At 35.5% G+C, this 16,646-nt stretch overlaps 1 protein-coding gene across 2 annotated transcripts in view; it reads right to left on the reverse strand.

Moving 5' to 3' along the window:
• The window catches only part of LOC138698848 (uncharacterized), a 38,636-nt gene that overhangs the window by 13,185 nt on the left and 8,805 nt on the right, over positions 1 to 16,646 (reverse strand). For both annotated transcript variants that reach the window (XM_069825062.1, XM_069825063.1), the window contains exons 2-3: positions 5,830 to 5,926; positions 2,205 to 2,364 (exon numbers count right to left, since the gene is read on the reverse strand). In XM_069825062.1, the coding sequence (XP_069681163.1) occupies positions 2,205 to 2,364; positions 5,830 to 5,907 (238 nt within the window). In that variant the 5' untranslated portion in view covers positions 5,908 to 5,926. The remainder of the gene's footprint in view (positions 1 to 2,204; positions 2,365 to 5,829; positions 5,927 to 16,646) is intronic.

Below are 16,646 nucleotides of genomic sequence, written 5' to 3' on the forward strand. Positions count from 1 at the left end.
CAGGATCGCCATCCGTCCGCCGTAAACGAACACGAAATGGCAGTACAGTCGCTAATACAATTCAAATGGGAGTTATGATGTGACTCCTTATGGCAGCATAGTAAACCTGACAGAAGTTGTTACCGGCAAAGCCTATAACGCCGAGCAATCTGGGTATGATCTAGGTTATAATTTATCTGTAGTAATGTCACGAGAGGTCTGAGATCTGCCGATAAATCCACGAGCGAAGCGAGTGGATTTATCTGGAAAATCTCAGACCTCGAGTGACATTTATTAGGACTATTTCGTGAATAAAATAAAAATGTAAATAATATATCCCTAAAATTCGATCACAAAATGTTAATAATTGTATTTTTACGAATACTTAACCTATTCATTCTGAAGTTGAAATAGATGAATATCGATTACTGCAATAAAGAAATTCGATGTTATTATTCAGTAATGCCAATTGAGAAAAGCGAAATACAGGTTTAACAATGTTAATTACATGTACTGCACTTTTCTCTTATTATTATAACATAAATACATTTTCATTATCTGCTGAAATCATGATTTAATTAAAAATTTTATAATATAATTATAGTAACCTAATTAATACATTAATTAAATGAAGAATAAATTGTTGAAAACGCATTTATCTAATCTGAATGAAGGAATGTTTTTTTTTTTTTTTTTCAAATAGCCTACAATGGACATGGAATTAGAAGATGAAGCTGTATTTTATAGGCTACAATAGGTAAGGTTAGCTGTGTGAGCAGGACCAGTGTCAGCTGTGCCTTATTTCGACCGTTACTACTTACTACAGGAAAGCATTTTTTATAGCTCGACAAATGCATTCTCGCTGTAGTGTGTAACGGAACTAAAGCTGCATCTACACAGTTCAATATTCCAATCGCGTATGCATGCAATCTGGGAAGAATATTGAAAGAATCAAGTTTAAAACGTATGTTAAATTAAGATGCATGAAGATTTTGTGTCTATATTGTGCGTTGTTTTGAACGTCGTCTTCACTGCGTAAATATATTAATTAATATTAAATATTAATCTTGCATTCATTGCTTTAAAGTTGAAAGAAATGTTTAACCGTGTAGTTGTATCTTAATGTATTCATGATCATCAATTCACGGGGAAACAGCTGGCGACAACGACTAAACAAAAGAACGACCATGCGATAAATTGATAGCGATAAATCTAGCTGCAAAAATTATCGCAAAGTGTGACTGTGATTGGTTGGAATTCAAAATTTCATTACATTTCATTGGTCGAAAATGGAATGACGTCATATAAACGAAATAGTCATTAATATACATATACAGTATTAGGGCGTTTATCTTATCGTTGCTTAAATTGTATTTCTTGGCGCGAGGTCAAAGTAAAACCATTGTTGAAGTATTGAAAAGAAGGTAAAATGGCGCTAATAATGACTGATATAGGAATCTTTTTCTGAAACTCTGCAAATATTTTGAAGGCTGAGGCTTCATGAAAGAGAGAATCTGAAACAGATTCACTGAGCCTTATTAAAAATCAGCAAAAAGGAGAAATACGAGTGTTATTCAATAAGTAAAAGCAAAGTTACTAATAAACAGACAGTCGTTTGTAAATATTCATGAAATGTTTACTACTTTTTGTATAATTCAGCTTTCCAATTGTGAAACGAACAATCTGCAGTTATTGTATACACTAGGTCTTAGCAATCAGGTCTTCTAAAGTCATTCGCCGGTGTCTTAGAATATCGCGTCAATGCACCGATGGAGCAGTTCAACTGAATTACAGTTTATTATTATGATGTACCGAAGTACATATGGTATTTCCATGCAGAAATTCTGCGTCATCATATGATGAAGGATGGGTGGAGCGGAGAAAAATTCTCTCCGGCACCGGGCTTAGTTGGTTAGTGGATAGAGCGTCAGCACGTAGAGCTGAAGACCCGGGTTCAAATCCCGGTGCCGGAGAGAATTTTTCTCCGCTCCACCCATCCTTAATTGAATTACAGTTTTCCAACGGATCTGACATCACAAAGTTATTTTTTTAGAACATAGATTTAGCAGCATCTTATAAAGTCATGTTTATCTCTAAAATCAATGTGAGATCTTTTTTCTTCTTACTGAATAACCTGCATAGGTAGCGATATCACAATAGTGCAACCTTATACTGTAATTATAATTTTTAAGGGGACATACTAGGCGTGTCTTACACACACTTACCTTTAATGCCGTCATCGAGGAACTCGTGGTGCTTTTGTTTCTTGTCCTCTTCTTTACCTTGCTTCTTGTTCACTTCAGTACTGTTCCTCGGTTTCTCCGTGGATGTGTATTTATTGTACAATAGAATTGGGGCCACCACCAGGACCACCGACGATATCACCTAAAATAGACAACGGGGAGTTGCTAAATTGGAATAATGGTTATATTATATTCCCAGGAGTAACTATCGTGCACGAAAAAAATAATTAAATAAAATGAACCACAAATGCCTTTTTTTCACCACAAATATCACAGAACACGGAACCCTTATCGGGAGATTCCTGCAACTGATAATATATATACAGTTTAAATCTGATATAATTAATGTGCATGTAAATATTATAATCAAGAAAATCTTACATCAGCATATCACTCTTGCTAGTAATTTCAGTTCATAATCAACAAACGTTACTTTTTCAGTTTACGAGTACACGTCCATTTTTCGTTGGATCTCGAATAAACATAGAGCAGTGACTGCTTTATCAACATAATTATGATTAAGGCCCATTCATAATGAAAATTAAACATAAACATAAGCACATAAACATATGCCACAAACATGTGAAGCCAGGCATCATTCACAATGCAGTTTTAACGTTAACATAAAAACACAAATGCGCGTGGGAATCAAGGATACCGAATGAACAAAACAATAGTACCTTACTTACTTACGGCTTTTAAAGAACCCGGAGTCTTAATGCCGCCCTCACATAAGCCCGCCATCGGTCCTTATCCTGAGCAAGATTAAACCAGTCTCTATCATCATATCCCACCTCCCTCAAATCCATTTTAATATTATCCTTCCATCTATGTCTCGGCCTCCCCAAAGTTCTTTTTCCCTCCGGCCTCCCAACTAAAACTCTATATGCATTTCTGGATTCGCCCATACGTACTACATGCCCTGCCCATCTCAAACGTCTGGATTTAATGTTCCTAATTATGTCAGGTGAAGAATACAAAGCGTGCAGTTCTGCGTTGTGTAACTTTCTCCATTCTCCTGTATCTTCATCCCTCTTAGCCCCAAATATTTTCCTAAGCATCTTATTCTCAAATACCTTTAATCTCTGTTCCTCTCTCAGAGTGAGAGTCCAAGTTTCACAACCATACACAACAACCGGTAATATAACTGTTTTATAAATTCTAACTTTCAGATTTTTTGACAGCAGACTAGATGACAGAAGCTTCTGAACCGAATAGTAACAGGCATTTCCCATATTTATTCTGCGTTTAATTTCCTCCCGAGTGTCATTTATATTTGTTACTGTTGCTTCAAGATATTTTAATTTTTCCACCTCTTCGAAGGATAAATCTCCAATTTTTATATTTGAATTTCGTACAATCTTCTGGTCACGAGGCATAATCATATACTTTGTCTTTTCGGAATTACTTCCAAACTTATCGCTTTACTTGCTTCAAGTAAAATTTCCGTGTTTGTGAATTTTTCCTTAACATTCAAATCATCCGCATAGACAAGAAGCTGATGTAAGCCGTTCAATTCCAAACCCTCTCTGTTATGCTGAACTTTCCTAATGGCATATCCTAGAGCAAAGTTAAAAAGTAAAGGTTACAGTGCATCTCCTTGCTTTAACCTGCAGTGAATTGGAAAAGCATCCTATAGAAACTGACCTAGACGAACTCTGCTGTACGTTCCACTGAGACACATTTTAATTAATCAAACTACAAGAGTACCTATTACACATAACATGGATATTTGCACAATAATGAATGATGATGTAGCTGTTCAATTTATGTTTCTACTAACTAAAATGGTTTCATTATATAGCATTAATTTGTATATTAATTGTATTTTTAATTAATAAGTTTATTATTGTCATTATTGAGTGTAATTAGTTACAACTGCCACCGGGTATATACCCATTGCAGTGTAAATAAATACATAAAATCAATGAAACGTAGATGTAAACTGTGGTGGGCTCATATATTGAATCAGACGAGAATTCAACAGGTAGACTTTTATAACCTCTTACAGGAAATGAGAGTTGATGATTTTGTGTTGTAGAAAGGATTTGAGGGAGGTGGGTTGTGATGTTGAGGACTGGGTTAACTTTGCCCAGGATAGGGTCCGATTGTGGGATTATGTTAGGTCGGTAATGAATCCCAGGGTTCCATAAAATCCATTTAGTTAGTTAATTAGTTAATTTAACCACGCAACAGTAGCACAGATTTCTTCTTCCCATGAAAAGAAGTAGCAGTTTATTTGTTTAATTTAATATTGAAAGGATACAAACTGCATCCACATACTTGCATATAAAACACCTATACTTTAGGCTATAAATTTTAGCAATAACATGATGTGTAACTGATATCTACGTTCAGAATTTATTCATTTCCTATGCGATGTTTTTTACATACGTTCTCCTATAATGTATTATAATTGTTTTATGTTTCTTGTATATACATGGGTTTTCTTGATACAAAATAATAAATTTCTCGTGAAAGGTTAACTAGTAGACGCTGTGCATCAGTAATGATTTTCAGGCGACCAGTGAGAATCAAAAGTTCGTAAAAGCTATGATGCAATCCGTCACTGAGCAATGCTTACCTACTTATCTACTCGTCTCAGCCGGGGGAGGTGGAGTGGGGAGTTAAGGGGAAATCTTCAATGACTCCAATGAGTTAATATTGCTTAGGCCTGTACTAGATCATCTTTCTGAGTGTGCTACTTTTAAGTTTGCCTTTGTAAGAAGAAAACCAAAAAGTTACTCTCTGTCGTTCTGAATGATCGGACCCCGAATAATTGTTACACATTTTTGTATTCTCATTATAGGCCTAATACTTTATTTAATTTCATAATATTTACAAAATATGGAAAAGAAATAAGGCCAAAAATTAATTTATTATATACGCAAGTATTCCATGGCACACACACTCCCCGGTAAGATATTTGGATACGATCGAAGTCGTAAGGCCTCCGGTATGACATTAAGATGGTGACAAAGCGGTTGGGCAAGCAAGTTTCGCATTAACAGAGTGCTATGTGCATGTTACCTTCATTAATGACGCACACTGAGCCGCATGTTACCTAGGTAACTGTGCAATAAACAAGTGATTTGGGACGTGCGTGATATGTCAGCTTATAGGCGAGAACAACATCATTTGTGACACACAATGACGTAAGTGTGAATGGATTCTGGCATCGAGCTCCGGGCCTCATACCTTCAATATGAATTTATACGAAGATAGAGCAACTGGCTTACATTTCGTGCAGTTTGATTTTATAAAGAGTATCGGTATTACTAATAGAAAGATTTCGTTATCACACATAATTTAACACGACATAACACAGTTCAGTTGTTTAATCGATAACAGTGAATCACTCTGCAGCAATTTTAACAGAAATAAAACTCAACGATAATGTGATAGAGGGCTTCAACTGAGCAAACACTTCTTACATAATACGTACTAAAAAAATTCCTTTGATTTGAGGTACGGTACTTCTTTTGATTTTTTAACATTGAACAAAATATAAACGGATTTGTCTACCATTGCAAAATGAGTTCGAGAATACTTATATAACAAGACCTTTAACTCAGGGGTGCTTAGGTCACTTTGTTCCCGTACTCACGATATGGTAAAAAGCGATGAAGATGGTTCCTGTTTTGAGGGGGCAGCCGCAGCAACATTGATCCACTTTTGGCCCCATTTCACTGTAGTCTCAGCGCCTGCAAACAATATTTAATATCAAACTTATCTCCAAATAATGGCGAAAAGGTACGAAATATTTAAGATCGGATATAGTTTACACTTTACGATTGCGTAAAAGTCACAAGCTCTGATTCGTACTCTCATAATATTGTCTTGTGTTCGTTAGTCGAAATGAGCGTTTTGACGTTAACATATAACGTGATTCCCACAAAGATCATGTCTAATGCCTGATCGAATATGTCATAAATCGAGTTCATATCGAAATGAAAGCATGAAATAAATAACACGTCGAGACTACTTTGTATATTCTGATAGGTTTACGAAAACTAGCCTTTTATTTTTCATTTTTTTAATACTGTACAAAATCATTGCAGTGTTATACAATACAAAAATAGTACAGTGCATCATAATGAGCAATTGAAACAATGCGAAACGATACAATATTCAACACAGTGCAGTTCATCATTACATGAAATAAAAATTTAACATAAATCCAATATGACTATACGGTACATGCTTATAGCAACGTACAATAGTAAATACAGTGTACTTACGCCTATTGTAGTAAATTGGTAATAACAACTTAAGACCTATTACAATTAACCACTTCATATTTTTTTCAAGTATTAGGTCTACCTACTTGAAACAGTAGATGTTCTTACGTAAGTGTCCTAATGATACTTGCACTTAATGAATAAAACAAATTACAATTCATAACTTTGTAACTTTTTTTCTTTTACATTAATGACATGAATTAACTATATGATATTTAAGAAAGTTCAATGTCTTTAAGTTTTGAGAACTATGTAGTAGCTGGAGCTAAACGTAATACAGACTGTCTTTTACCATAAAGCACATGTTTCAGTTCACAAATTTCAGAATGTTCACTAGACATAATGCACTACACCATGAATAAGCCACAACTGAGGTTGGAGGTTTTTACTAGAACCAAAATCAAAATGGAATAGTTTCCATAGTGCATCTTTTGGGTTAGTCCACATATCAAATTTGCACAGCTGATGTTTTAGCCACGACCAAATATCTCTGGTACTTAGACAACCCGTTAGTCTGTGTTGGATCGTATCCAGTCTATTACACTTTTGACATGCTGGTGAGTCTGCCATGTTGTATTTATGTTTCTTAAATTCTGATGGGATGACGTCATTAACCATCATATAAGATGTTACTAACCATTCTGTTTGTACGTGCGGAAAATGTATTTTTTTCCAGATGCTGGACGAGGGACGATCTGGGAATTTCTGTTGCAGAGAAGGCGTCGTAGTCATATTGCTCCATAACACTTTGTAGATTATTTTAGAAGTGAGCGAAGAGTCTGGCTCCAGTTCTGCTTGTTGAAATTCATTGAAGCCTTTGAAAACGCAACGATATGCTCCTAAAATGCTGGGTCTAGCTGCGTGTTGGTTGTTCTATTGTCGCCATATCTGAATATTCACGATGTCCCCACTACCTTCCATAGATAACAGTATCCGTCGTATCAAAAGCGATCGGGCCTTGATTGCTACATCGACCAGGTTTTGACAGCATTTATCCTTTTTATTACGAAGTTGAGATCTACTGATCCGATAAACATTACCTGACCAAATATAGAATCCAACTGATTTTTCCACTTGTAAAAATTTTGCAGGCATTGGCAATATAGAAGCTGCGTACCAGATTTTGGATGACACAAAAGTGTTGATATGCGAAATCTTCTGAAATAAGTTGAGTTTGCGCATCTTATCTTTATTGATGACATGGCGTACGGAGTTAATTATGTGTTCCCAATTACGGGCAAGCATTTCTTCGAATGTTGGCTTGAAGTATATTCTTAGGCTTCGGCCAAAGTGCAAGCGGCAGGCGGCGCGGAGCGTTGAGTGGCGGCGTGGATGAATCACAAACGCGTGTTAGCAAATGCAGCTGGCCATAGTGCGAGCGGAGCGGCATTTTGGAGGGGAAGTTGGTTCAAGGACAACGCTACACGCCGCTGTCCGCTCGCTCTTGTTTGAGATTTTAGCGGCGCCGCTCACAATTGCAAGTATGAATTGTCAAGAAATGAGAAAGAAGTTATCATTTAAGAAGTGAAAACCCGAATATTCCTGTGGAATAATTGAGAGAAGAACTTCAAAAACCTCTCCATGACGAGGAATATGTAGGAAGACATTTTACTGAACGCGAATAATATTTTTATAATATGTCGTGTGATTATTATTATTATTATTGTTATTATTATTATCATTATTACTATTATTATTATTATTATTATTATTAATCATACTTCGTAGAATATTGTCGGGATAAACACTCAGTACTGCGTACAATATTAAACATATTTCAACTCCGAAATAAAGGTACAATTATATGATTTAAATATTTCTGTTGTTATGATTAACGATTGTTAAAGCACAGAAATACCGGTAGGATTAAAACTATTAGGTCAAAATTAATTATTTACAATCTCATACAAGAAATTGGCACTTCTGTTATGAAAAAACACAATCTATTAAGTACAAATTATAATGTTATATTAACATCTGCGACTGATTGAAATAATCAGTTATCCTTATTTGTCTATCAAATTCACTGCAACTATTATTCCTGCGATCTGAGTTCTAATGAGTTTGCACATCATCAGTTCTCTAATTTGTAAAGTCGTTTCATGATAATGCAGATCATTCTTTGTCGCAATCTTTTCTCAAATGGAAGATTATAGTATGTGCTGGCTCTTTTCACATTTGTGTCCATATTTCTATCGTGTATCGCCACTTAGCACGCAATATTCCGAAAGCACATTCCACTAATTATTTTTCGAACACGTTGATTAAAATTTTCCCTTCTAGGTGTTAGTTCTCTCACTAGATATTGCCTCATAAGATAAAGTTTTAGTGGATAGGCTTCATCTCTAATAAGTACAAATGATACCTTTACAATTGAGTTCGATAGTTCAGGCACATTGAACCTGTTGGTCTCCAACAAATTGAAAAGTGTAAAGTTGTGAAAATGCCTCCATCACTGTGTTTTCCTCTTCCCACCAAATCAATGGTTAAAATGTTTAGTCTGCGCCAGCAATACTCTGTAGAAATAATACGTAAATTAAAATATCTGGAACCGAATTTATCAGGACCCTTTACCTGATCATACTTTTCGTCGTTTGTTGCGAAGCAATTAGGGAACCACAACGTTCGTAGTAATCAGTGACTACTTCGTTTAATTTTTCTTCATTTGGTTATGGTATAAGTTCTTTAATCGATTCATTTTAGATTACCTCACACGTTTGTCTTGCCATTACAATTGCTGTAAATTTTCCTACCCTGAAGGAAAATCCCAGTAATCGCAATGATGTCCCTGTGGTTATAAACCTGCAAGAAAGAGTAATGTTAGAAATTTGCCTTAAATTTTTCTTCATTTTAACGTAGTAGAAGACTTAATATTAGAAAATATAAATATTTTAGTCACTAATTCATTAAATATTCATTATTGTATTCTATTTCAGAAGACGTGGCAAAAATAAGTGGTAGAATTTAAAAGATAAATTTGAGAAGGAACTCCAGAAGGTCCCAAAGATACGAAGCGGTTCCGAAGCTCTTGAATCGCTACATCGTTATGGACGTTTTTCGACCTGACGATGTTTATGAAGGACGTCGTAGTTTCTGATAGGACTGTAGGAAATCTTTCCTTCCAGGAGATCCCATCGACTCCAAACAGTCCTGATTTGGGAGAAAGTAAAGACAATGATCAGCGATGATAACGTATCACTTCAGACGAATATGTCTTCGAATGCCTCAACACCAAAGCCAAGGGCGCGAATATAAATCTAAATTATTTAAATATATATTACTTATATAAAAATATATTTGTTAAATCTATTTATCAATAATTGGGTTTTTAAAATAGGACCTTATAAATACACTAATATAAAAAAAAATTGATGCTGAAACTAGAGTAGTTCGATATCCTGTTAATAAAGCAACGGCAAGAGAGCACATTTTCAGTGGTACGGAGCACAATTTTTAATGTCTCTTTTGCCGCATATGAAAAGTAATAATTATAAGTGCAGTGGAAAAATTAAAATTGCACAGCACACAATTGTAAGAAGTTGTAAATGCAATAAACCAAAATGAAAAAAATGAAAAATATTGAAAACTGCTCATTTCTAATGTTAAATTTTCGTAAGTATAAACATGTGGTTTTTTTTTGCCATGTAAGATGCAGCCCATGCAGTTATTCGTAATGAATGAGACTTAATTCCATCAACGCAAAAATTTAAGGACTCGTAGGACTATTTTTATTTAATTTAATTTATATGCAGTATAGCCTACCTGCATAATTGTTCGAAGAATGTATGATCCTGTGTCTTTAACTTAAAATAACTGTATCTTAATATAATGATTAGCCATTGTGCAATAGTGATAAATCTCCGAAATTTGATGGCTTGCTTCTGTAGTCGCTTCTTATTTTTATTTAGAAAATAGCCGAAAGTTGTAATAGGCATGCGAGTATACTTCAAATATCTATCTGGAAATGTCTCTAATTCTCCATACAAACGATGAAATTCTCAGAGTTTCACATCTCTTATTAAATGGATGAACATAAAATTCTCTTCCATTCCTATTTGAAGCTGTTCTTTTTAGATAAGAATTGCCTAAAAGCAAACACTGTCATGATCTCATCTCCACGCCGCGCCGCGTCGCTCACCAACTCTGCGCTATATGGCCACACCAACGCTCTTTCCTCCCCACTCCTCAATTTTTCGAGAGCGGTACCGCGCCGCACGACGCTTCCACTGTGGCCGCAGCCTTAGAATTCGAACTTAATCACGCACTGTGAAATGGGATGGTGAAAACTTTGTCTGCCAAGCCCCCAAAGGCAACAAAGATGATTTCTTGTAATTCAAATACGCTCCAGAAGCCAAGTTGTGAATCCTCGCTGAGTTCACCACAATTTGTTCATCTTCAGGGTATTGGAGAATTAGTAGAATTAATAAAAATGTTGTTCTAATAATGTTTCATATTAACTTATATATATATATATATATATATATATATATATATAATTGTTATTGGTAATAATAGTGCAATTTATACATCAAAGATTAGGAAGATTACTGAAATTAAGAAAAATCGTGAAGTACTGTCACGTCATCTGCATAAGCCCGGACTGTAAAATGGAGATGTTCAGGTCGAAGCTCTAGCATGCGTTGTGCATCGTGTGAAGAAATGGTTCCAATTACAGAGGAAATAATAGCCTGAAAAGTGGACAGTCTTGTAGAACTCCTCTCTTGATTGGAAAACTTGACGTAAAGTATCCATTTAGTTGCAATTTCGATCTGCCAACAGCATAAAGTTTTCGGATGACGGATATGATAAAGTGCGGCACATTAAGTTTTTCAAGGACCACGAATAAGAAAGAGTGATTAACACGATCGAAAGCCTTTTCAAAATCTAAGGATAGTGTAGCAGCTTATTCTGTGGGATGCGCTTGTAAGTATTCCACGTTATTCCGTGAAGCAGATAAATTCCATAAAATATTTCTGCCAGGTATTCCGCTTATTTGCTCATTCTCTATTAGATGTGGAAGTAACGACTTAAGCTATTGGCCAAAACTTTCATCAATGATTTATAATCCGTATTAAATAAAGTAATGGGACGGTAATCGGCTATGGTACGTGGATTGTTTTGGGAAGTAAAATGATTATGCCTTCACCAAAGTTATGAAGCTCCTCTTGTGTAGTACAAATATCATTGAAAGCTGCCAAAAGGTGATCTTTTACGATATCCCAAAATGTTTTGTAAAAATCATTGTGTTACCATCATTTACAGGGGACGTTCGTTTTCTTGTGCCTAATAAAGCTTGTAGGAGTTCTGCTTCAACAATCGGCTGCTGTAGGAGTTGTTGATCTTCTAGGCCGATGCGTCGATTAACATTTTGTAATAAAGGATTACACATCTCACTCGATATGGGATATTCATTGAAATGTTCTTGGAAATGTCTCGTAGCCTCATGTAACAGTCTGAAGTTGTCGAAATTTGTTGATTGTCGTTTGCCCAGAGATGATGAATGTATTTTTGATAACCTCTCTTCTTTTCTTTCACTACATGAAACAATGTTCCTTTCTCATTGTCTATTTTGGATTTGGGTCTACACCTTATAATCAAGCCCTGCATTATGTGTTCATGGAGTTGAGATAATTTTTGCTTAATTTTGTTTACTTCCTCTTATACTTTTTCTCCTTTCTGGATCTGTTCATGTATGTAGTTCATTGAGTAGATACTTGATAATAAAATGAAAGGATCGCACGTTGCTCACGTGATTTTAATGATCCTGCACGCTTAAAATATGATTGGATAGCCGGCTTGAATTTGTTGATCCAATACTTAAAAGGTGAAGTAGCCTGTAAGGGTTGCTTTTTGTTAATTAGATTGGAAAAATAAGTGCAAAAATAATTTTGATCGTCGTCTTTGCTGTATAACGATGTATTCAGTTTCCAATAACTAGGGCCTACGTCCTGCAATAGCAAGCTTTTCTTTTATTCTGAGGATAATAGTAAAATATTCATGATCAGGAAATGCTATGGGCATGACTGTTGCATCTGAAATGGCATTACTGGTGTCCTTATCAACATTGATTCTGTCCAATCGAGATGCCGACTCCCTCCGAAAAAATGTAACTGCACCGTCGTAGGATGGAGATGCTTCCAAGTATCTTTGAAATTTAATTCTTCAACTAATTGGCTGAGAGCAGGTGCCGTTTGATATATACCTGTCTGGTCGGTTGGATGTAAAACGCAATTAAAGTCACCTCTGAGGATCAATGTTTTGTAATGGTATCTTAAAAAAGAATGACAATTCTGTAATGATAAAGTTTTTAACTATTGAATCAGTAAGCTTTCCGGTTACAGTAAATAAACATTTATTTATTTGCGACAATTTCATAATGCATATTATCCCTATCTCTAACCTATATCTCCATATAATCATCTTCAATGTTCAAGCATTTGTGCCACCTTCGCCCTAATTTTCAAAATCCTCTGAGTTTACAAGGAACACTGCGCTGCTTTTTTAACAGCTCAATTAAAAAAAACAGCGACGTTTTAAGTCATCCAATGTAAGTCATCCAATTGTGCGGTGTGTGGTCGATGTATTCTAAAAAAGTCTGTAATTTTGGAATGCATCTTTCTGGCAGAGTGAGGACGGGAGTTATCATAGAAATGATAGTCAATATCAGTTTCCAATATCTACTTTTAGTCGATAACTAGCAAATTAATAAGTAAATAATTAAATATATAATAATATATTATTATTATTATTATTATTGCAGTATATTTTACTCCAAAAAATGAGATAGGCTTCAGCCTATCTATAACAGTTTCAATGTAAATCATTTGATAAAGCTGCAGAGAAAATGTGTTTAACAAAATATGTCAAGATGAAGATTCCAAAATTTCTTGGTGTGATTGTCAATATTATTATTACGGCACTGCCATAACAGTTGAAGTTCAAGTCACACTATGCAAATTGTAAAGAGGAAAAATTCATCAGGAAGCTGATTCATTCGATTAACTAAAGTATCACATCAAGTTACCAGAAAAAAAGAGTTATAACAGTTGAAGTTCAAGTCACGCTATGCAATTGTAAAGATGAAAAATTCAGCAGGAAGCTGATTCATTCGATTAACTAGTATCATATCAAGTTACCAGAAAAAAGAGTTATGATTATTTCGTTACAGTTAAGATATTGTTGTCCTATATTAGGCCTATGACTTATTTTCTGCAGGACAGGATTATTTTTGTGCATATTTTCGGATATGAATATGTCTACTTTACCAAATGTGCGTTATTTTTATCTTTTAGTAGCTATGTGTCTCTTTATTTTCTTAATGTCGAAATTATAAAAAGTATCGTTATACTGAAGCTGAACTGATACCTTATGAAATAACGGGTAAAATTAATTGTCCGCATCGTCCTGCAAAAATTCTTCGTATTTTCTTAACTACAGTCCGTATTTCACGAGAAGATCCGAGCAAGGAATGAGAGTTTTTTCCCCCAGACTTATAACCTAAACCCGACACGGAACCGGCCGGCCATTGACTGAGCCTTGTTTGTCCCAGCCGGCCAATGACACCACTCCCATCCACCTGCTCCTTCAAGAACGCTGAGTTACTGGCTTACTCTCTCCTCTTACCCGGCAAGGACCATACTCCCTTCGCAGGGATCCTCTCGTGAAATTTGGACAGTATGAACCTAAGCGTTACTTACTTCGTGGAACACTCAGTGAAGCCTATGTACCATAAATTTCGTCTTCACGAAATATAATACGGGGCAATTTCTGCATCACTGATGATCATAAATTATGGAGAATTGACAATAAAGATATCAGAGTATCTCGAGTTCTCTCCCAAATATTGTGTTTATTCGCACTAGTTTCATTTTTACTTATAGAGACTTCAACTCGCAGTTACATCTTACAAGTCGCCGATTCGGTCATTCTTCTAACGATCATATCTTGTAAAAATGAGTCCTTTGAAAATTCTTAAATATCTTATAATTCCATATAATATGTTACTGCTGAAGTTTACAGTGAACAAAACATTTATAAACATTTTATCCAATAAACTGACCATCCCAAAACAATACACTCCAGAAACAGTTTAATGAATTCAGTGCTAGGCAGAGATATGATGAGCACTCCTAATTGTGGAAGAAACTCTGATGATCTGTCGTCACAAATCCACATCCCTGTCATATCGAGAACTACTGCATGTAACTTCGGATTAAGCACATTCTTGCTCTATATAAACACAAATGAGGACTCTCCTTGGAGACAGTCCTACTTCTGGGTGTATACCTGCTGAGCGATACTACCTAGGTGACCCAGGGAATAGCAACCTAGAAGAGTGGGGTAGACACGACTTCTAAGCCAAATAGACGGCGACATGTACAGGAAAAATGAAAATTCCAAATAGTAAATCCTGACCCTCCAGGTTGGAGACTCTGCATTAAACCAGTCTTCTACTCACACAGAAATTGATAATATGAAACAATTACGCATTTAGAATATTTAATTAAGTGCATATAATAAATGGACATACGTTCATCTGGCGTCTTAATTTCTGAGGAAGATAATTGCCCGTCTCCTTTGTTTACATTTACAGGAACTAATGTAGAGTGTCAACGTAATACTCATTAACGGTTTCGCTCAAGACGACAGAAACCTGATAGCAGTTGCTAACGTTCCAGTTCCAGCATTAGGCTTAACGTCTTTTGCTAGACACGTGCTTTTAGCGTGATTACCTTGTCACATCTTCCAGATCCATTTGTGTTCCCAAATTACCAACCGTCTCACTATATTATATATACTGTATAAAATCAATCGATCTCTACTTATTTTGTTCTCCTTCAGTCTTAGTCCAGATGAGTATTGACTAAGATAACGAGTCTAGAATTTGTTTCTGCTCCTTTCTTTGTCTGTATATAATGTTCTAGCAACATTCTGAGAGTTCATAGTATTGATCATTTTGAACAAAATGTTCACATGAATATGTGGTCCATACCAAACGCGTGTAGAGATAGAACAGTCTGAATGTAAAGTTTTATCTCTACAGTATCTTGAATTTGACGCTGCTGATGTGAGTACACTCTATGTCAGTGGTCCTCAGCACTCGCTGAAATGGGTTACGGATAAGCAGTGCATGGCAAAATGCACTCTCGGAAGCATACCCGCCAGTAGCCTTGGATGCACGCTGGTGCTGTAAGAGACCTGCGGGTAAGAGACGCTAGCCCGAGAGTGCAGTGTTCTAGTGACCGCTGCGTCTATGCTATGCATTGCCATGGAAACTTGTTTACGTACAAAGGTGACTTGTTATTTTGACTTGCGCTGCAGTTGACTAATGGTTATATTATTAGTAGTGCTGGATTCTTAAGTAAATAAAATTGCGTTTTAAGTTTCGGACAAGATCACCTGAGCATATATTTGAAATTTTATTTTACATAAAAACACATTTTATTTTTTTACGTAAATATATATTTTCAAATATTCACATGTAACACATACAAATTATAAGTTTTCGTCAAATAATTTTCGACAAAAACCCTATTTCAAATTAATCATCACCCGAATGATCAATACAGTTGCTTAGACGTGACAGTTGGCAACTGTTTATCGGAATTGTCTGTGGACCTGTGGAACTGCAGTCTGCTCTCTCACTACAAGCAATTAGAGCTATCACCACTAAAAAAAATTGTACTGTAACAAACACACACAAACATTGATGTGTCATTTAGGAGTGCCTTGTAAGTTATCGTAACGCTGATTCAGGAATCAATTATAATTTCATAAACATCAACTAGCTCTGTTTTCGTTTCGAGTCATAAACATGTCTCTAGGGACTACATGTTATTTCTCAATGGCCAGGGCGTTCTTTTTCCTAGTACAAGGCAGTGTTCCGCGATAATCGTCAGTCATTTGTGATGGACAACTTGAGGATGAATCTCATTGTGTACTGTAATTCTTCAGCAGTTGGAGAAACAGCATAATTTATTTATACTGGTGATTACTGCCATATTGTTTATATGCACATAAAATAATTGAAACATAATTAAATATATTTTTATTTTTTTGCCACATATTTTCCCCATTTTTAGCACATAAAAAATAAATATTTTTCCGATTTTTGCTACCTAAAAATCTGAGCTCTAGTTAGGCTATTAGTGCTACCAGTACTTATTGCGATAGTGACAATGTA

The sequence above is a fragment of the Periplaneta americana genome, chromosome 4, assembly GCF_040183065.1.
Source record: "Periplaneta americana isolate PAMFEO1 chromosome 4, P.americana_PAMFEO1_priV1, whole genome shotgun sequence".
Classification (NCBI taxonomy): Eukaryota; Metazoa; Arthropoda; class Insecta; order Blattodea; family Blattidae; genus Periplaneta; species Periplaneta americana.